This window comes from Punica granatum, chromosome 8 (genome assembly GCF_007655135.1).
Source record: "Punica granatum isolate Tunisia-2019 chromosome 8, ASM765513v2, whole genome shotgun sequence".
Taxonomy (NCBI): Eukaryota; Viridiplantae; Streptophyta; class Magnoliopsida; order Myrtales; family Lythraceae; genus Punica; species Punica granatum.
This window is the reverse complement of record NC_045134.1, coordinates 14,247,091-14,269,943: the sequence shown is the minus strand read 5'-3', so window position 1 is coordinate 14,269,943 and position 22,853 is coordinate 14,247,091. Positions and strand designations below refer to the sequence as shown.

Genomic DNA, 22,853 nt, shown 5'->3' with positions numbered 1-22,853 from the left:
TTAATTATTCAACATTTTTTTCTCAGTTCAACAATACAATCATTACTTTTTTATCTTTTTCTTTAAATTCTCTCACATGATTTTCTCAATTACTTTTTTTTATCTCTTAAATTAAACTGGATTAAATTAAATCAAACTTGACTTCTTACAATTAATTTTTAAATATTAAATTTATTCAACTATTCAACATTTTTTCTCAATTTAACAATACAATCATTACTTTTTTTTCTTTTTCTTCAAATTCTCTCACACACTTTTCTCAATTACTTTTATTTTTATCTTCTTAAATTAAACTAAATCAAATTAAATCAAATTTGACTTCGTTACCAAACGCATACTTAGCTTTCTACTCTTAATCCTATATTATTTAGTACATTTCACTTTGTAACCCCATTTATTGCTTTGGATTCAAATATATATATTATATATATATATATATACATACTAGATTCCGTACCCGCGCTAATATAATTTGGAATTGCATGAACAGAATGTATGATTAGTTGAAATTGTGTGAATTATCTTCTTCTTTACTTTATAGTTCATAATCGAATAATTAAAAAAAATGAATGCATGGAAGTTATTAGAGACAGAACAGATAGTAGGAGAAAAAATAGGATAAAGATGGGTAGTTATTGAAATGATATGACAATTATATCCTTAATTGTGTGGCTATAATTAATTACATCTATTTTAGTATGGGTCTTTTTGGAAAGAAAGAGTTGCACAAAACTCCTCTTCTGGTTTTATAATAGTATAGTATATATATGTATATTTATCTAGATTATAGATTCTATCCGTATTCTTTAGGTGGGAATCAAAAATTATATATGTAGATAATATTTTGTCCATGACATCATTGATCTAAGATAAAGTCCAGCGCCTAATTATTTTATTTCATAGAAAAAAGAGGCAGTCTTTCGTTAGTCGTCGGGACTTCCAAAGCTTTTCAAGAAAATCTTGAAAGACCAACATCCTCTCGTGTGTCCCATTCTCCAAAAACCCACCGGTAACTGATTAAGATGGTATTTAATAAATTAAGTACTTAAAAATTAAGTATTTAATTAGTTAAACTAAGAAATGTGTAGGAAAATGGATAAATAAATAAGGATGAGAAAATTTTTGTAAAAGATAAAGAGCACTAATAAGTGAGAATGACTTATTTCACTAAGTTAAATTATTTTACTTAATGAATTAGGTGTTTTTTTCTTAATGATTAAGTAGTTTAGATTTTTATCTCTCATATTTTTCTCTTTTGTACATTCATTTTCTTTTATAACTAACTTTTAAGCACTTAATTAATTAAATTACAAACACCGCCTACATCTATCTAAAAAAAGTTAAAATGATAATAAATGATAATAAAGAAACCCACCCAATTTAATTATTTTTATTGGTCCCCCACTCCCCAGCTAGAAAATGACTTATTAATTCCAAAATATTTTTTCTTTAGAAAAAAATAAAAAGAAAAAGAAAAAGAAAGAGAAAAGGAGCAAGCCTATAAGGCTAGCCACGGATCACAAAGAGAATGTCTACAATAAATAAACTTAGTTGTTCTCTTACTAAGGATCTTTGGGAAATTGTATATACACGATTTTTTAAAAAAAAATTATCCATACATAGTGAACTTTGCACGATGTAAATGTATCTAATGGAGTCCACACATCTAGTAATAACCATAATCATGTAATTGTAATCCGAGTCCAATCAATTATCTAGGCTGATCGAATGAATGAATGAGGGAAGATCGGTGAAAGCATCGGTAGTGGTTATTTATCCTCTAGTACTTGCATAAGAAGAGAACATGAATGAACCTTAGAAAGATTTGCTGAAAAGACTGATTTTTTCTTGCGTAGTAGAAGTTGAAAACAGATCTACACAAGAGAAGAATCTCACCATTCAGCTTTCCTCTAGTCCTCTTTGGAAAAGATTGAGAATGGGACGGAACAATATGTCTCTAGGGGGAACAAAACCCACAAATTTCAAAAGCATTCTGTTGCTCGAGGAGGAAGTATGAAGCTAAACTAAAGGCACTCTCTCCAAATAAAACCTGAATAAAGAGTTCTGACAGAATACCATTTTAATCGAGTTTTCCCCAAAAATAGTATTTTTTTTAAATATTTCCTATAATAATCTTCCCCACAAAATAATTTTCACAATAGTCTTATATTATCTTTCATCTATTTATAAGGTTCCTGAAACTTTTTCTCTATTTTTCTAAGTCCTTTTTAATCGTATAAAATGGAAAATTGTAAAAAACGAAAATATGATTAAATTACAAAGAGAGAAGGGTTGTGTGGGCTTAGAGTTGGGAATATTGCTGTTCGGTTCAGAATCATGCCAAAAAAAAAAAAGTTTCAATTTGATACAAATTTATAAATTCAAATCATAACCGCTTTAGGAGGAAACCTCAAACCAAACATCACCACTTTTTTATTACATTAACCGAACTTTTTTAAAAATATATATTAAAATTTAGATTAAAATAAATGGATTTGGCTCAATTGGATGCAATTGTTATGTGTTAAACAGTGAATAAATCGATTTTAGTGGGTATTAGAATTTTTTTTTCAACTTTTTTTAGTTAGATTCAATTCAGCTTGACGATTTAGTTGGATTTTTTTTTGTTTTGTTTATAACCCTAGAGTCCCACCCCAATTCGACCGCCGCCACCCCGGGTTTTTTTCTTTATTTTTCTATGTTTTTAAATTTTTAATGTTCCAATTTATAAATTTTCGGCAGGGACCAAAAATATGACAGTAAAGTTTTCGGGACTTTAAAAAAATGAAACATTGTGTAAGGTTATTGTGGGAAATAGTTTTAAGAGGAAGATCATTTTGGGCAAAGATTCATTCTAATGACATCAAGATTTATTGTTAACATATTAATCAATTGAGACTAATTCCGGTTTGGGTCTCAAAGCAACTTTATCTGTTAATGAAACAAGTTAAACCAATTCACTGGCAGTGCAGTTTATCATTACTGATTTGGGGAAGAATTCCGTCATAACTTTCAGCGTACCAATGACCTCAATGCAACATCACAACGCAATGCCACCACCAAAACCATAAAAAAAAAAATCATTTCCAATTGCTCTTCTCCTCATCAAAAGAGGTTAAGAGGAGACCACCCGAAAGGAAAGGAAGAAATTGATGAAAACATTTCTTTTTTTTTTTTAAATCGATGGAAATTTAAATAATGGCTTTATAGCCTTATTTTCTGGGCTTCAGTCACTCACTTCCTTCCTTTTCCTCTTTTCTTTTGCCTCTCTTCCTCCATTGCAGCCCATAAACAATGAAGGATTGGAATGGCACATAACTAATCATCTCTTCCCCTTTATAGGAAACACCCATCATTGCCCCCAACCCATCCCTTTCACAATCTCACAAAGAAAGAAACCTGCCTGCACCTTAACCTTCTCCTTCTTCTTCTTCTTCTTCTTCTTCTTCTCTTATGGTGTTTCCTCCTCCTTGCAGTTTAAATATCCCTTCCTCCTCCCTTCCCTTCTTCTCTCCCACCCATTTGAGTTCCTCTCCTCCCCCTCTCTGCTCCTCACTTGGTAATGGAAGCTTCCCCGGCGGCGTACTCGGTTAACGGCTTCTACTCGTTCCTCAGCAAAGGGATCGATGATCTCGAGCTCTGCTTCCTGTCCAACAACTTCATGTCCGTTCAGTTCCTGCAGAGGGCACTGTCCCTCCTCAGATCCTTCCACTCCCACCTCACCCTTCTCGTCCAGAAGCTCCACCTGCCGGTCGGCGACAAGTGGCTCAACGAGTACATGGACGAGAGCTCCAAGCTGTGGGAGGCTTGCCATGTCCTCAAGTCCGGCGTCTCCGCGATGGAGAGTTACTACTCCGCCGGCTTGAACCTGACTTCCCTCCTCGACGGCCATCTCCACCTCAGCCCTCAGCTGTCCAGACAGGTCCAGACCGGCCCCCGCTCCGGGAAATAAAAAAATTTAAAAAAAACTCCTTGAAAAGTTCTCGACGTGATCGATCAAACGGTATTTGGAATGGCCTCTGTTCTGATGTTGAAATTAACTGTGTGGCGTGGCAGGTGATGGGGGCAATAACAGGGTGCCGGAGAGAGGCGATCGGGCTGGAGGAAGAGAACAGGGCACTCATGGAAGTGAAGATGCAGACGCTTAATTCCCTCCGGTTCGACGAGACGGTCTCGATCGAGTCGAAGCTGAACGGGTTCAACGGGTTCAGGGGAGTCCTGTATGCGATGCGGAACGTGAGCTCGCTCCTCCTGATGATCCTCCTGTACGGGCTGGTCTACTTCTGGCCGACCGCCGAGCTCAACCAGGCGGCGGCGAGGGAGAGGGACTACTACGAAGGGTGCCTGCTGTTCGGGTCGAGCTTCATGGCTTCGGCGGCGAGGCTGAGGCAGAAGATCGCGGCGGAGGTGGGGCAGATCAGGGGGAGGCCCGGGGTGCTGCTGTACGAGCTCAAGAGGTCGAGGGCGGCGATGGAGGAGCTGAGGGCGGACCTGGAGGAGGAGGCGATCATGGGGTGGCCAAAGGGTGGAGGAGGAGGAGGAGGGGAGAAGGAAGGGAAGATCAGGGAGAGGGTGGAGTCCCTCAAGGCCTGCTTTGGGACTCTCAGGAATGGAGCTGAGAGCATCACTCTCCAGATTGATGACTTCTTTGATGAGATTGTTGAAGGCAGGAAGAAGCTCTTGGACTTCTGCAGCTACAGATAATTAAAATAAATAAATAAATTTTTATTTTAAAAAATCATTACTATATATACTTACAGATTATTACTATATTAATTAATAGAGATTTTTTTCTTTTTTTCCGATTATAAGAGAGTGACGAGTTATTATTGATAGAAGAAATATTCATGGGATCAAAACCAAGCATAAGGTAGAAGACAGAGAGGGAGGGTCAGTTGTTGAGGGTCGGGAAGATGGTGATATGGTTGGATGGATGTTCACTACAACTTGGAATTTTGAATGCCTTCTTTTCTTGCAGTCCGACGTGTTTCTGTCCCGGGATCGGTCTACTTCCACTTCGCGTAAATTTTCACGTCTTAGATGCCCTACACAGACGTTCCCCAAAATGATCTAAAAGAGATTGTGCAGTGAGCCACCAGCCAACAAGGCAGTTGCTGCCAACCCTCGAAGACAGTTGTCTGTTGCAACATAGGGGTTCTGTTGGGTGGGTCTGATATTTGAACTGCATCGCTCGACATGTAGAATATGTTCACTTAGTGCAACCAGATACGAGAAAATGAATTGCGGTAACGAAAAGACTGTTTGCGTATACGCTTTTTTGAGAACTTTAAAATTAAAATGGTTACGGGAAACATATAATGGAACCTCGGGTAAGAGTTCAAATCGAGATCATAAACAGTGTGGGGGGCAAAGAAGTAATTATGAAAGGCAGGCAAGAGGGGCCAAAGAAGAGTGATTCATGTTCTCAAGCAAGGCAAATATTTTGGGGGGAGACAAAGGCAATGGAATGGAAGCTTCTTTTTAGCCTTTTAGGGGAGAAAATCAAATATGTCAACTTCTTCAATTTCTTAATCTTTATTTTCTAATTTTTTTTTTTTTTGAGGTTAAATTACCTTTCATGAACTCCATCTCCATCACAGCCTCCTGCTTGCTTGCTGTGTTTCTTCTACAGAGAAAGTGAGGGAGTGAGTGAGTGCTCTTTAGCTGTCAACAGTCAAAAAAAGGACTAATTATTTTAGTAGGGAAATAATGATGGCTAAAGTACCAAAGCGAAATAAAAGGAAAAGAAGAGACTAATCTATCTTTGAGGGCAAGTTGTGTTCTAGCTAAAATTATTATTGAAAATGGGAAATAAGCCCATATAGCACGGTTTTTATCTTACTTTCACTTCCTAATACGTTTTTAAAAGTTGTCACGATCTAGCACAAATCACCATTTTATTTCCGGATCTAGCAGACCCTTAAACTCCGTCTAAAAACCGTTAAACGCTGTTAAAACTCATTCTTCTTCTTCCTTTTCCTCCTCCTCCTCCTCCTCAAGGAAAAGAGGAGTGACCTGTCGAGAATCTTGAACGCAGGCGAGAGTCCAAAGCAAGACCGTCCTGCCCTCGATTCGGAAGATGAAGATTTGAATGCTCTACTGCTAAAGGCTGAGAAGTTCTTGGAGGAGGCCGTGGAATGGTCGTGGAAAGTCAAGGCAGAGGAGATAACCCAAGAGCGAGCAAAAGAGATAATGGCCTGGTTAAGGGTCATTCACAAGCGGGCTGCAGAAGTAAGGAGGGAGATGGACGCTCTACTTGATGCGCTCAAAGACATAGATCCAGAAGTAGCAAAGTCGTACGCTTTGCTTGATGCTATCAAAGACATAGATCCAGAAGTGGCAATGTCGTACGTGGATTTCCTAATGAAATTGAACAACTGATCGGCTAGGTATCAGTTAGGTCGACAACCATTGGTGTATGGTTAGAAAATCGAGTCTTGTCTTGTAGATTTCAGGTAGAAAATTGAGTCTTCTCTTGTAGATTTCAAGTATCTTTGTACGGAAAAATCTCAAACAACGGGTCACTGTTTTTGAATGGTTCTCGACTCTTGGACTTCATTTTCAACAAGTTAGATATCAAAATTTTACGTTCCTATATTAAATTGGTTTTCCAGCAGCATAAAATGTATCCAAACTTGATGAAAAAGCACAAGTGATTGGCTAGCATCGGCAGAGCAATGGGAACAAGGGAGGGCAATAGCATTCAGCAGCAGCTCGAAAAGAGGCTCAACAGTAACGAGAAGCACGCTCAGGGAGCTCGGGAAGCACGAACAACAACAAAACGGTTTAGCAAGCTCAAGGATGAGCTCAATAGTTGCGAGGTGACATCGACAACAGCTCTGGAAGCTCAAGAGAGGATGGCAGGAAAAGAGGGCAAAGTCGTGAAGGAGGAGGAGGAAGAAGAAGAAGTTTAACGATTTTTAGACAGAGTTTAACGGTGTGCTAAATCCGAGAATAAAATAATGATTCGTGTTAAATCGTGATAACTCTTAAAAACGTACTAGAAAGTGAAAATAAGGTAAAAACTGTGATATATGGGACTATTTTCTCTATTGAAAATTGTCTGTAAAAGAATTCTTATGGCTTTTGAAAGCATTCGTCCGATGAAGTGAATTCTATCATATCGCTCAGATGTACCGCTTCATTTGATTTCGTAATCATATTTTTAAAATTTTAACTTTAATTTTAACTCTACTCACTACACAATAAAAATGAATAACACAAATTATTACTTTTCTTTTTTTCTTCAATTTTTTAATCATTTAATTCAATTTTTAATACTAAATTCTCTCAATTATCTATTACTTTTTTTATAATTCAACAACATAATCATTACTTTTTTTTTAACTATTCGTTATTTTTTCTCACTTTTTCTTATAATTTAATAACACAATCATTACAACCCAATTAAAATCAAAATTAAACTTTATTTAACTTTAAAACTAAACGCACTAGTAATATTCCCGGTATCTTCCACCATTGTATTAGAGAGTAGCTTGCCATCACTGCCAATTGAGAAAGGCCCGACCCAACAATGAATGGCTCTCAGGTACCGCATCAAGAAAAATGATCTTGATTTAAAAAAAAAAAAAATTGGTGCTGAGTTTGAGCTTTTGTGATCCAGTGCCAAGTGACACCAGGATTATGACCGAAACCCCACGTGAATCCCACGAATAATGATCATGCATCAACTGACACACAGCCATGCTAAAATTTCCCATTGTCTGATGCTGATGAGTAACCTTCTGTTTCTCTTGAAACAGTCTTGAGTTTTTGTCTGTTGATGCTGATAGCCTTCTGTTCTTTTTGACACAGCAGCCGCCTCTCTGTGACATGTCTCTTTCATTGTGTTATCTGCCTCTCCCTCTCCCCTGTTGTCTCTCTCTCTCTCTCTCTCTCTCTCTCTCTCTCTCTATATATATATATATATATATATATATATATATCTCTATCTCTCTGGTTGCCAATTTCTTGCTTTTCTTTAGGGTTTTCTTTTTGGTTTTGTGGGCAGTGAAAAGATTGTGCTGGGGGGTTGTTTAAGGTCACTGTCACAGCCTTCCATTTCCAACTCTCTCTCTCTCCCCAACCCCCCCAACACCACCCAAAGACAACGGCGAGGTTAAGGAAGAAGCCAACATATATTCAATACAATAATGAGAGGAGGGCAAGCCATTTTCAAATAAATGGGCACTGTCAGAGGATTGTTCATGGCAGAAAACATAAAGCATGCAATGTGAATGGTGAAATGGTACAAAGCTACTTGAGATTTAGACCACTTTTTCACCCGTTGAGAGGACAATGCCCACCACCTCCATGATTCCTGCTTGCTTAGTGGGCACCCCCCACCCCCAGCAAACTGACTGACTGACTGCACACAAACTCAGCAGATCATACAATAAGAATTTCGAATCCATAAAGTTAATACAATATCCCTTTTTTTCTATTACATCAATCGGTCAATGCAGAAACTAAACTGTCATTATCAAGCCCTGTTATAGAAGAAGGGATCTAATTCTAAAATCACTAATCAGGCAGTTTTAACCAGTCATCTAATGGATCAAAATTACATTTGTTGATTGTCGATAAAGTTGAAAACCTTGGAAATATTTGCAAACCTTTTTTCTGTCCCCGCCACCGTAATTGTCGTACCATGTATTACATCCATCCATTCTCAGAAACACTTGTTAACCAGCAAACTTATACGCAACAGAATGGGGAACGGGGATATTCTACACATCGAACTAGACAATATGAGGTTAAAAGAAATATACATAGTTCATCTAAGTATGGAGAACGGCTCTTCCTTCTTTTTCATTAAGGTAAACAGTTCAGCAAATATCTAGCACTGGAAAAAAAAAAAAAAGGGATAGGAAACATATAACCAGAAACTTTAACAGAGGAACAAATGAAGGATGCACCTCAGAATCATTAGAGCAGACTCAATCATATCATATATAGCTGAAAGGCTGAGCAAGCTTAGATTAAAAAAAAAAAGATAATATTGTAGTTTTAGCATAAATTTTTGACCCACTGCAGCTTTGTTCGGCCAGCTAAATAAATATATAATTCATATTAAGAATAAAGGTATCTCATCTGAACGATAAATGACAAGATATACATGTCGAGTTGAAGAAAATAAGAGCCATAAATAGACTAACGCTCATAAATCATCAATTGCTAGGTAGGTTAGGGCCCGAGTGACCTAACCTAATGTCTCTATTTCATAGAAATCATCCTTCTTAATCTCTTTGATATTATCCTTACACATGTATCATGATGAAAAAGGCAGCTGTAAACTTTCGATGACTACACAGGAAACGCCAAAAGACTTGACATCAGGATATTGGTTTTACCACAAAGAAAAACGTAAGTACCCGTCAAGCCAGAGCGGTCCCTCGTCATTGAAATTCTCCTTTGGAAAGAACTTTGTATTATTGACAACTATTTATCGTCACCTCCAACAGTTGTCGCAGTCTGCATAGAAGGTTCGTTGGTGGATGCATTTACTTTCTTGCCCCCAGGACCTAATGAAACTTTAACCTTTGCTGCCCGTATAACCCGATCATTAAGAACAAATCCACGTCGGAGTTCTCGAATGATGATGCCCGCCTTAAACTCTTCAGACTCCTCTCGAGCAATAGCTTCATGTAACTGCAATCCATAATATGAGATCAGCCAAGTTAATAATATCCCATGAAAAGACACGTGCTTATATGTCACTCATATAAGTAAATGGTAGATCAAAGAGGAGCTACAAGAATAAAATTATTCAGTCCATATTACAATAATAAAATTTTTCAGTTTATAGAAACATAATTTGAGGTACAACAAAAGAATAACGTACTCCTATTGTGGTGGTTCTTGTTGCATGTCAAGTTTATCTTGTGCTTGAGTTTGCGCCATAATTAGTTTGGATTCGTGAAAATAACAAAATTCAATGGAAATGTAATGTAAGTATTTAATCTTTGTACTGGGCAAAATCATGACAATTTTGAGTTAGCATTATCTCACTAGTAAATTTGCGTCGTATTGATTCATCACCTTGCCAAATCACAAATTTCCAAGCCCAACCATTTTTCATAGAAAACAACTTTTGACAACAAAAAGCTATGCACATGACAAGATTAAGGTCACAAGTATCCACTGTGTCATAAAGAAAAGGAGGGATCAACATAACAAACACAGATGGAATGATTTAAAGTAGTTCAAGATTGATATTTCTTTCCAAACCCATATGTTAATGCATAAAGTGCTACTCTCTAACATAATACATACCGAGGGATCAAAAGGCTTTCCAACAGTTGAAATAACAGATACGCGAAAGCTCCTCAAGACCTCTACAAATTGCTTGTATATCCCCTGATAACTAGTATCAATCTTCTTTTCCTTCTCTGTCTCCGGTTTAATTTGTTTCCTAGCAGTCTCAAAATTATCAACCACGGGTAAAAGGTTCTCAATAACTTCTTTTTGTGCATCACTCCTTCTGGTAAGCGTCTCCTTGTTAAATCTCTTCCTGAAGTTGTCAAAATCTGCTTGCAGTCGCACATACTGTTCCTTACCAGAATTCATCTCTGCCGACAAAGAGGAAATAGTATGATCTACTTCTTGTTTCTTCACTACAACATTGCACATCTTAGCCTCAATATCAAATACTCTCCTCTCGTCTCCCGAAAAAATGGCTTGCTTGTAAGCTTCAATAAGTTCACTCACACTTAATGAGTCCCCCAGGTTATCATCTTTTTCGAACATTTCCTGGCCATCGTCGCGATCCACCTGTTCCAGATAAGTTTAACCAAGTTAAACTGCTATAAATTAACCTTCAGAAACAATTGAACATGGTAGAACTATTTGAGTGATTACCCTATGGTTCCACCGCTAAGTGCTGATCATTCATAATCTACGCATCCCTTGGATAAAATAATTCAGGATGCACTAGACAAGCTTTTCATAACTTCACATCAAAGGACTAGATCAACTCGAGAAGTCATGTCAAAACAATTCAACTTGTATACGAAGAGGGCATCAGTTTCATTGGACTTAATTATATCATGTTGTCTTGTAGAACAAATGTACATCCGCTAGATGTTATACACGAGCTCAAGGTGTCATAATGAATATGTTTCCGCATCATCCCCAACTTTAAGCTTAACGAATCATGTATTATATTAGAAAAAATTAAATATCCGATGATTGAGCAATCCAATCTAGCGTTACGACAAGACTCATCACTTCTCTTCAGTGTGACCTTTTCTTATAAATTCTAAATGGCAAGTCTTCCCCGAAGTCATATCTTCCCAGCATCAAAAAGCTACAGCTACTCATTGGATATTCCGAAAACGAGAGAGCACCCACAACTGTCTATCATCACTTTCTTCCCTAACAATACATAATTTGTTAAGAGTGTCATAATCATGGCAATGTGTTATGAAAAATCCTCGTCAAATTGCAAATTTCCATATCGTTAATCTTGCATTGGAAAAAAGCAATATCATCAAGGAATTCGCAATTTCAGGAGTCTCCAGCAACTGAACAATGACAATGTGCACAAACAGCGAGCAAGAGAGCCAAAAAATCGTACAGTGGAACCCGCGGATTCCTCTGGGGCGGCGAGGGGAAACCGCGAGCGACGCATGGCAGGGGCGCTGCAGATTTTGACTGGACGAAGACGGGAAGTTGAAAACCCTAGACCGTGGTTTCCACGGCTTGGGAGGAGATTCAGAGCACTTAGCAGCGGAGCTGAGGGCCTTAGCTCTGTGGGGTTGGAAGAGAAGGAAGCGGAGAGCAGGCGAGGAGGAGTGAGAGGAGAGTGGTTTGCGACGGATATAGCCATTTCTGAGCACGCGGCGGCGGCGACTGGGACAGGAACTCCGACCGCTCCTCCCCTGACTGGGTCTGGTCCGGGATGAAAGACGAATGTCAACAGCTAGTCATCTTCAGTTCAGTAATAATTAACCAATAAAAAGTAATTAAAAAAAAAAACTAAACAAGGAAAATTCTAGTATGCCGTATGCGACTATTTTGCATTCGCATAATAATAACATTTGGTTTGATTTGATTGTGTTTTGTCATTTTATTTATGGTAGGTGCAGGCTCGCGCGTTGCGTGGTTGCGTGAATTATTGATCATATCATTTATCGAGAACTCTTTATTTTTCAGGAAATTATTTAATACTTATTTAATGAAGAAAAAAGCTTTTATATTTCAAGAAAGTATCTAACATTTTACTTTAAATATTTTAATCCGATAATTAAGAACTGTAGTTGCGTTTAAATAAAATAATATAATCAAAAAATATATACGATAGCTATTATAAATGATCAAATAAATTTATTCCAATAAAAATCCATATATTGTGCATAAACATCTCATGCCTCTTGTATTCTCGAGATTCAACGCCTTACAAAGAATTTCTTTGCAAATTAGTAAGACTTTGTCTGTTTTCTGAATCATAATCTTATTCAACTCAACTCAATTTTATTTTTTCTTTAGTTCGATAACACAATCATTACTTTTTTATCTTTTTTTAATTTAATAATAAATTCTCTCACATATTTTTTTGACCATTTTTATAATTAATTTTCAATAATAAATTATCTATTTACTTTCACATCTATATATACATTTCAATTTTTTAATAATAAATTTTTCATATATTTTCACATTTATATATACATATATATATATATATTCTCACACATCAATATATTTGTTAATATTTATTTTCATTACACAAAATCAAATTGAGTTGGATTATTATCCAATTCGAAAATCAAACGCAAGCTAACTGATTCAAAACATAACAAATGCGGTTAAAGCCCTATCCTCATATAATTCATTCAAACAAAGTAAGCATATAATTAAATATTTTAAAAAATATATATGAGATAAAATTACTGCTTGTGATTGTTGTCCGTAAAAGGTACGTAAAAATATATATAGGTGCATGCATGCATGAAGATATTTTCCGCATGCATGTATCGGGTTATATGCTTCCCGTAAAATGTGTTGAACTCCTTTTGGTATCCTAAACAAATTAAGTATAGATAGAATTAATATCACGTATATCTTCTCGTAATATTAAAAATTACTCACATTTTTCAAAATAATCAAAAAAATTGAGAAAATTTAGATAGCTGAGAGTTTGTGTAGAAATCAAGAAAAACTATAGACTTGAGGGCTAACTAATAAAGTTTTCACGTCTCACGCTTCAACTTTTATATATTATAGATAGATAGATTGTTCACAGCTAGTCGAACCAGACCAACCGAGACCAATTGAACCTAAGTCGAACCCATGAAGTCATGAATGGGGTCCGCTAGTTGGTTCTATGCTCAATCAGGTTCTCATAAGATTGCCGTATAAAAACTGATAATAAAACTATAAAATACGTATTCTAAGGGCAGCGTGGGTCTCAATCCCACCAATCAATCGATTAAGATATTCCAAATCCATGGAACGTTAAATTTCAACCAATCCCAATCACTAATCCTATCCTATTCCGACCAACAAACATAGCCTAGGTGTCTTATTACAGTCTTATTACGGAGATTGACATTCAGTCATACCCACATGTTATAGGACTCTAGATTTTTGAATGAGTAAAGCTGACATGTATGCAGTGACATGCTTTCACTTAGTAATAAAAAAATTTTAGATTTGATATTCGTTATGGGACTATTTGTGTTTTTTTATTAGTTATTATGATTTTTATTTAATTGTATTCAACCCATAAACTTTACTTAAAATTGAAAATTGACATGTCAGTTTCGTAAAATCATGAGAGAATGGAAAAATTGATGAAATATGAATATGCATGTTTCTTTGCTGGTTTTTATGCTAATGAAAAAAGAAAATCCTAACTTGTCATTCTTCGTAATTACATAATGAGAAAAAATCAATAGTTATATAAATTTAGGATTCATTATCTATGTCTTTATTATAATTAACCAACAAACCCGCGCGTTGTGAGGATTTGTTTTAAATTTTTCTTAAGAAATTTCTCGGATCATAACTCCCTAAAATCTGATCGACCATTATTCACTTACATTTTTTTATGTACAACCGTTGTCCATAGGGTTAATATTATGTTTTGATTTGATCAAAATTTAATTTTTATGTAAAAACTATATGATATCCATATCATTATAACTAGTATAAGAACACGTGCATTGCAAGTGGAAGGTACCTAAAGAATTATCAAATTAAGATTATAGATTGGTCAGCAACTTCCGGAAGAATAATTGATGTTTTAACAAAGAGATGAAGTCAAAACAACTTACAATGTGGACCGTTCATTATTCCTATTGTGAAATGGAAGAGGCATATAAATCTTTGGGGCATCCACTCATGACGAAGCCTATCAACCGATCTAAAAAAAAAAGTAAATCAAAGAGCATAAAACGGATTGTAGCACCTGGAAAGGTACAAAGTAATTAAGTTGCAAATTGCAATGGGTTAATAACAAAAATTCATAAGTAACGAATTAATTGTTTTGAACTACTCCATTATCTATACATCGAGAGTGCCTAAGGGGCACTCTCCATAAGCCACATGTCATTCAAATGGTGAATCTTCAAAAAATAATTAAAAAAAATCTATTCTTTCTTCTTTCTTTACAATTAAAAAAAAAACTATTGCAACCAATTTAGGGCACATGAATATTTAATTTTTTTTTTAAATTTGATTCCTACTTTAATAATCATCAAGAGGATGTAACACGAGATTGTGAATTTACAAATACAAAATGCTTAATAAAGTCACAGTAATTTTATAATTTATATGATCAAAATATGAATTTGAAATATAATTTTTTTTGTAAAATTACTCCACAACATCTCACGGGTTTCTTTTTCAAGTATTACATATATATATATATATATATATATTAGTTACAAATATGTAATGCATTTTATATAAGAGAATTTTTAGAAAAATTGCCAGTAAACAATTTAAAATTAGCCTAATATATAAGGAATACTATTGAAAATAAATCCATGCATGTATACATGGTTTAGATTTGATAAAAAAAAATTCATAGATATAATTCATAGATATATGTATTGATGATAACTTGTGGAAAGATCAAAATTGACCAATCGAGTTAATCAAAAGTAAGCGACAATGAACCAATAGAGTAACGAAGACTTTTAAAATTGCTATCAAAATAGCATAATATATATATATATATAATAATGAAAATCTATTAATAGAACTATTTTGAATAATTTCAATTTTATTAGAAGGATATACGTATTTCATACACAAGTTTGATGATCATTTTATGATACTACGTGAATTAATAAAATATAGAACTAATATTATCTTTTAACTTCATATATGAGTGAATGAAAAATCAAATAAATGAATGAAATAACCATGTTCGTAGACTAATTAAAGATCTATTTTAACGTTGCGAATGCCAAAAAAAAAAAAGGAAGAAACTATGTTTCCAAATTTAGCTAGTACTAGGATGAGAGACTCGCAATTTCCTTTCTTTTTCTTTTAAGAACAATAAAAAAAATCAAAGTACTCCAATTAGAGAATAGTTATCATTAAAAAATTCATTGCAAAAAATTTTAAGTTATAATATTTAATATAAATTTTCACATAATATCATGGAAGTTTATAACTTTTCAATTATAATAAAGTTTTGAACATTATTTAATAGTAATTTTATTAAACTTATTATTGACATCAATGAAAATTAAGCGCTTTCTTATTTATTAAATTTTAATTATTGTAATACAATTGTCATCTCAATTATCATCTTAATTCAATTGAATTTACATGTTCCTTTTTCCATAAGAGTTCTATATAGCTATAATAATGGAGAAAAATAACAATACCTCATATGTTATGAAATAACATATTTTAGTTCATATTTGTTATATTTATTTATGTTATTATTTATTGATATTATAATTTTTATAGAGTTTAGTATATATGCTCTAAATACTTAAGAAAGATAAACATAGAAGGACTTTAATCTTTCTAAAAGCAAACCGGTAATTAACTTGGAATTTACAAATATGATTAAGGTAAAGCAAGATCAGGAACAACGAATCGCTCTATGATAAACAGATCCATTTTGCAAGTTCGTTATTACGGGTAGTTTCTACAAAGGATCGGACTTATGACGTATACAATACTTGAATTCTCGGTGTAGATGCTACATGTTCCTCGGCGCTGAGGACATCCCCGATTCGGAGAGATGGCTGAGTGGACTAAAGCGTCGTAAAATCAATTGTTTGGGAATCCAAACAGGGCATTAGTCTCTTTTTTTCTTCCTTCCGTGCTGTATCGATCTATGTATGTGTATGTACGTATAATTCATTTTTCTTTTTCCTAACTAGTAGTTCAATTTATTCCTTTAGCTATTATCGTAAGACAAAGAAATCTTACGGGTTCGGGTTAGCCATGCTTCGACCCTCATCCATGTGCAGCTCCTTTCCTGTAGCAGGAAATAAGATGCACGACGAATATGCCCATCAGCCATTGTTACTTGGGAACAAGGCATTCCAGTCAGGCTCATGCTTAGCCCAAAGCTCACTTGCCAAGAAACATTCATAGCCCCTCTCGACTTGGATGTCAGATATCAAATTAGACAGAGTTACAGCTACGAGTCGTCGATTGGTATGGCAGAATGATTCTTCCTCTCCAATTTCTCAGGGTACTTGAATCAGAGAAACGAGGGATTCACAGCTTCTAGTACTACCCATCAAACTCCAGAAAGACAGAAGGAAAACCTGAATGTAACTGAACCGTATTTGTCTCAGCCTAGACAATTAACAAGTTCTCCACAGGAGGTTAACAGGAGGCTCCACTCTACAACCTGCAATGGACTCTACTCTAGAGAAGGGCTATCACACCTAAACACATCATGATGGGTCAATTCCGTCTACCATGAACTACCACCCTGCAAGCAAGAAACCAGACGGCGAGTCTCAGTAAGTCCACTCCAGAACAAGCAAACATATCAATAGTAAGTCAAGTCAGCAAGTTCACTCCAAAGCCAGTTCAATATTATCGTAAGACACGAAATGACGAAGCAGCCCTACCTCAGTAAACAAAGCCAAGTTAAGATCATGTTAGGGCAGACTAATAATAATAGGAAAAGCACCATTGGTTATAAAATGGATACAGGAAACAAACATGCTCCACTGCGGGCATACTTGACTTCACACAATGCTCCTCATTTATACAACATAAATGAGTACGGCTAAGGAATGGTTGAGATGACAAGCCCTTGGTATGCAAGCATGATAACTTATATGCTGTTCTATCTCTCCATGCATCTAGGAACTTTTGCTTGCATTGCATGAGCAATTCTCAATTCTATATGGTTGAATAAAAATTTGATTGTTTAGTTTATCTAATTGCTATGCTTAGTGTGTGACTCGTTGGTTTTTTTTAGAGGATAGGATTCAAAAAAAAAAAGGGACCGACCCTACTATGACCTAATAACTATAGAACTAATAACCAACTCATTGCTTCGCATTATCTGGATACAAAAAGGATACAAAAAAGGGTCAAGATATGATGTATTGGTCATATCATTGCAGCAACTTAATCACCCATCAGTTTCACATTTACATCTTGATTCTATCAAAGACAACTCCTCTGTAGCTAGTGCCAAGATTGTGATGACTAATTCCTTTCACTCATTAGCTATAAAATCTACTTAACATGCTAGCTTGAGTTGATGACTAGCTAAGTTACCCAGTTCATCAAATACAATGAATATGCCATAGAGAATTGCTGATATTGACATAAGATAGGACTGATTTGCTGTCAACTTAGCCAATATTAGTGACTACGAAACAAACTAATTGGAGCATAGTATTTCGAAACATACCTGTACAAATAATACTCCTCTGCCACCAAAAGACCAAACATCTCATCAGATAAGGCATGATTCAACAGCTGATGCTCCCTCCTGTTGGTTATCAAGCCTCTCAATTAGTTTTACAAGTGGGTTGGCCAATGACTGACCTGCATTTGCAGTCCCAATGCTCTCTTTCAAGCCATCATCATCAGATCCACTTTCAACTGGCTTTTCTATATAAATGAACTGACCAAACAGTTGGATACAATTCGCCGGAACTTTCTGAGCAGCAAGATCTGCAATAGAGGAGCGCCCACTGTTCGGGCTATCAGTAGACAGGTTTTCTGATGGCGAACTTTCAATGTTCAGACCAGTGGGCAAAGATTTATAATTTGGGAACATCTTGTTGCCCAAGAAATCAGCAGTGAACATCTTAGGAGGGGTATTCTCATCAGCATAGTGTAAAAAACTAGATGCACCAATAGCATCTTGCCTGGCTCCCTGCATGCCAGCAGGAGAAATATTGTAATTCAACAATGATGGGCTTAAGTGGCCCAAAGTCGAACTGGCGAATCCTCTAAGAGGAAAGTAGAGTTCTGCATCTCCTCCATCAGGTCCCAATCCTGAAGCTCTAAATTTCTTTGTTGGGGGAAAAGCAGATTGAATTGACAAAGGTTCAAGCTGCCAAGGGTTCAGACTCCTCGAGTTAGGCAAAACATCAGGTTCATCCCATATCACCTGCGCGAAAGCAATCAAAGTATGACCAATAATACAGAAAAAGGTGTTTCATACTACCAGGCTGTGCTCATTATATACCGACACAATCAGACTCCAAATTAGCCCCCGGAACTCAGGACATCATCGGAGGATGAAAATCAGACTACAAGCTAGGATGGAACCTCAGACTGTAAATCCAAGTTACTGTTTGTGCTTAAGACTAAATTGAGACACAAAGAACTCCTCCAACGCTAATATAAAACCAAAATATCCACGAAAGCACTCATGAGTGGAATGACCGATCGGATATCAATATAAAAGGAGGATCCCAGGACTTTGAGGCCATTCTCTCCGATAATTTACCAGAGCAACAAGTGAACATCCATTTTACCAGGCAGAGTTGCACGAAATACATTCAGGGGAAGTTGTTAACTCCATTAAATGCAATAATGGATGTTACCAAGATATTTGGGGAAACTAATCAACCTTCGCACAGAAGGAAAGAAACTGAACTGCATCCATTTTACCAGACAGATTCGCACAAAATACATTCAGGGCAAGTTGTTAACTCCATTAAATGCAATAATGGATGTTACCAAGATATTTGGGAAAACTAACCAACCTTCTCACAGAAGGAAAGAAACTGAACTGGACCTACTAATGAATTGACACTCGAACATAATTTTGGAAACAAAGCAGAGCATCATAAATTCCAGCAAACCGAGATATCCCAATGATGTTCATAAATGATAAGCCAGCAAGCCGAAGATCCACAAGAAGCCAATCATAAATAACAGCTAACTAATATATTCAATGTGAACTTTCCAGTTTATCAAAACGACCAACTAAATCTAACTTTAGAAACTGCAGTGGAATGTATACGATAAAATTAACTCGAACGGGGGAATGTTTACCTGAACCATGCGCCACGGGGAACCCGCCCATGGGCCGTTCTCGGGCATGGCAGTGGAGGAAACGGTCCCCTGAAACCACGTCATCCTAGAAGTATCCTCCGTCTCCACAGCCATCTTAACCCTCACTCCGGCTGCCAAGTAGCTCTTCATGGACGCCTCTACGACGTCCGCCCTCACCACAAAATCAGACCACCCAGCCCTCGGGTAGTAAATCACCTCGAACGGCATCCCACGGGCTGCATGCTCAATAGCTTTCACCACCGACTCCAGAGGAACTCTTCCCCTCCCGTTCCTCGAGAAGCTTTCCTTAAGGACAGAGTCCTCCTCGATCTTGGTCTTCCCGGCAGCAATCTGGTTGCGCCAGGTGAAGCAGTCAGCACCGGGAACCCTAGTGGCTCTGCGAATACCGACGAACATGTCCCCTCCGGAGTTCTTCATGAACAGAACAGAGTCTCCCGCCACGAGCTTCTTATTGTTCACGAACTTGCTCCACCCGGTGGTCAGCAAATGCCGCCTCGGAGTGCCTCGGTAGATGTGCCGGAACGTCCACACGACCCCGTGAACGTCAGTCACCTCGAGATTCTGGACGGGCGGGTCAATCTGGTAGTTCAGCGGCGGGAAGATGGTATCGGCGCAGAACCTAGGCACGGAGAATCCACCGCCATTGTTGGCGTCGGAGGAGGTCAGGACCTTGGCGAACGAAGCAATCTTCTCGTCCTCCTCGTCCACGGCGTAGCCACGCGCCTCCGGAAGGGCCTCGCCGCCGCTCGAGGAAGGGTGGAGGACTAGCCTGGCGAAGACCTCGTCGGTGAGGGGATCAGCGTGGAAGCTGACGGCGGCGACCACGCAAGCGACATAGGGCCGGGACAGGGCGATTGGGGAGAGGACGGGCGAGGAGGCGGAGGAGGACTGCTCGAGATGGCCCTGGGGGAAGTAGTAGACCCTAGAGTTGACGGCGGGGATTCGGACGGAGGAGCCGGCGCAGGCGCGCCAGATTCTCGAGTCGACGGGGGGGAAATCCGGCGAGGAGGTTGAGGACGACATTGCTGGTGGCTAGGGTTTCAGAGAAGACTCGCTTTGACATGCGAGGGTTAGAGAAGATCTCGTCCAACTCCCTTCCGTCTCCCTCCTCTCTCTCTCTCTCGCTCTCTCTGTCACTGAGACGAGTGTCTGATCGGACCTCTGTGCTGTTAGAGACCGAAGAGAAGAAGAGAGACGGCTTTTAATGGGGTCGGGCAAACAGAGAGCAACATTTTTGTCGTGAGATCTCAATGGTACCCCCTAATTGGGCCCGAATTTACAGGTTTGCCACTGCCACTCTGTAACTATCTAACAGAATCTCTGGCCGCTACTCGCAGACATGGCGCGTGCGATTGACTCACTTTGTAACTATCTAACAGAATCCCTGGCCGCTACTCGCAGATCGGTCTCTATCCTTAGACATAGTAGAAAATTTCTTGACTTTGAATTTTACACAAGATTTTATTGTTGTGTGAAATATATACATATTATTCTTTTTGAAATTTTGATAATTTTCAATGTAGTGAAATTTTAATAATTTCAACCTCCTAATTAATTGAATATTTTTGTCGATATTAGGTCGATAGTTTTTTTTTTACTAACCCAAGGTGTTCAGGCTTCGTTTAACTAATTATCGGAGTTCCGTGAATCCCCAGCGGCGCACGGAGTGGGTAATCACGTCAAAAGCGCTCTGATAATTCCAATGAGATTCGAATTCGAAATCGAATGTAAACTTAGGTGCACGTTAATTATTAGACCAAATTCATTGGGATTATATTAGGTGGATAGTTGCCCCTCTAGAATATTGTTTGGATTGATTACACTTCAGAGACTGCTATAAACATTCGAGAAAAGCTGTATAATTAGTGCTGCTTTAGTGATTATCGAGCAAGCTCCACGTGTTTTTATGTATATAGGGGGGTTGATATCTTTGATATACGTCAGCAAATCTTACTTTAATTGTAGCGCAGTAAAATGATTATGTTCTTGATAAAAGTACAGGTCTTTTGCCACGCTTATGCTTTAGATTGATGAGTAAGTTTACTTGAAATAATTATTTTTTAAGACTAAGAAAGGAATAATTACCCTGGATAAAATGAATATAAAATGGTTTTTTGATAGATAATTATGTGGAATGATTGTTTGATCTTATTACGACGATAAAGCAAATAACAGATCGCGCATAATTACGAACTGTTGATTCAAATCATATTGAAGACAAATCCAAAATAAATTTTGAATAACTGCATTGTTGAGAAATTAATTTACAATAATTCAATCGAAAACCTAATATCAGGCATTATGTAATGCAATTCAAGTATTTGCTTACCACTCATTTAATTGGATTAATTAATCGGAGAAATTGTTGTTAGTTTTCCCAGACAAACGTGAAAGGCAAATTTATGACATTGGCCAAGAAAGAAAAAGACCACCTATTAATGTAAAAGACATCATCTATGAATTTGTTTTTGTCTTTTTGGTCATGGTTAAAGGAGGTTAAGAGCAGATGAAGTCGAATGGACAAGTGAAATAATGAAAAATTAAATAGGCCAACAACTTATATATAATTTGTTTGTGTACAAACAACAATTGTGGTGAATTGATTACGGTAATTTGGTGCGTATTTCTCTTAAGTAAGGAATTGAATTAGGTTTTGTGAAATGAAAAAATATATGATGATTAATAGAGTTTTATTTTATGAGCCAATTCAACTCGAATTTAGATTAATCGGGATTAATTGGACGTACGAATACCACTATACCAAGTTGGTGCAATAAAATAGTACATATATGTAATTTGTAATTAATGTATCTTAGCTCGAGTGAGACACGTATAAATAAACAAACAAATAATAAATAAATAAATAAAAAGAAATATTTTCTGGTAATTATTTTTAGAATTAAAAAAGGAACAGTTACTTGATGATCGCAGTTAAATTTCAGTGCCAATAATTTATTGAGGTGTGGGAGCGCTCCTGACCGGGTGACATCCCCAAAACGGAGAAACAGGTCATGGCCTCTAGTCAATTACCAAACTACCCTCTTAACCATCTGCTGTCCCGACTTTGACCACAGAGTCAACAGATCGTGGGGTCGTAATGCGGTGAATTGTCTAGGCCCCGTTGATTGTCCATGGATGAGGAAGGATTGACGTGTACCTGCCCGTACATGATAGAAACAGGCAAGAATAAATAGGTAATTTGGTCCTTAACTTTCGCAGATTATGTCATTCAAATCCTGACTATTTTTTCCATCAATTTGGTCCTTGCATTTGTTGATTTGCATCAATTTGATCCCCTACTTTTCTAATTTTCATCAAATAGGTCATTTTTACATCAATTACATTCTCCATTGAATGAAATTAATTACATCATTAGC

The 22,853-nt window shown here is 37.0% G+C and overlaps 3 protein-coding genes across 4 annotated transcripts; 1 reads left to right on the top strand and 2 right to left on the bottom strand.

Annotated features, from left to right (window-relative positions):
* Positions 1-3,159: 3,159 nt before the first annotated feature.
* LOC116189503 lies at positions 3,160-4,977 on the top strand. Its single transcript, XM_031519190.1, has 2 exons — positions 3,160-3,922; positions 4,057-4,977. Exons 1-2 carry the CDS (start codon positions 3,563-3,565, stop codon positions 4,702-4,704), a joined length of 1,008 nt encoding a protein of 335 aa, XP_031375050.1. The 5' UTR covers positions 3,160-3,562; the 3' UTR covers positions 4,705-4,977.
* A 3,142-nt stretch (positions 4,978-8,119) lies between these two features.
* Positions 8,120-11,942, bottom strand: LOC116188933 (protein GrpE). Of its 2 annotated transcripts, XR_004152285.1 has the most exons (4): positions 11,579-11,942; positions 10,276-10,773; positions 9,375-9,651; positions 8,120-8,368 (listed from the first exon to the last, which is right to left on the bottom strand). XR_004152285.1 is itself a non-coding variant. In XM_031518386.1 (3 exons), the coding sequence occupies exons 1-3, from the start codon at positions 11,828-11,830 to the stop codon at positions 9,442-9,444; spliced, it is 960 nt and encodes a 319-aa protein (XP_031374246.1). In that variant the 5' UTR covers positions 11,831-11,942; the 3' UTR covers positions 9,052-9,441. The 2 variants fall into 2 exon arrangements, 1 of the variants encoding a protein (XP_031374246.1); XM_031518386.1 differs by lacking the exon at positions 8,120-8,368 and having other exon boundaries at positions 9,052-9,651.
* A 4,109-nt stretch (positions 11,943-16,051) lies between these two features.
* LOC116188553 (auxin response factor 17) lies at positions 16,052-20,659 on the bottom strand. Its single transcript, XM_031517985.1, has 3 exons — positions 19,456-20,659; positions 17,855-18,562; positions 16,052-16,915 (listed from the first exon to the last, which is right to left on the bottom strand). The coding sequence occupies exons 1-2, from the start codon at positions 20,497-20,499 to the stop codon at positions 17,900-17,902; spliced, it is 1,707 nt and encodes a 568-aa protein (XP_031373845.1). The 5' UTR covers positions 20,500-20,659; the 3' UTR covers positions 16,052-16,915; positions 17,855-17,899.
* Positions 20,660-22,853: the final 2,194 nt, after the last annotated feature.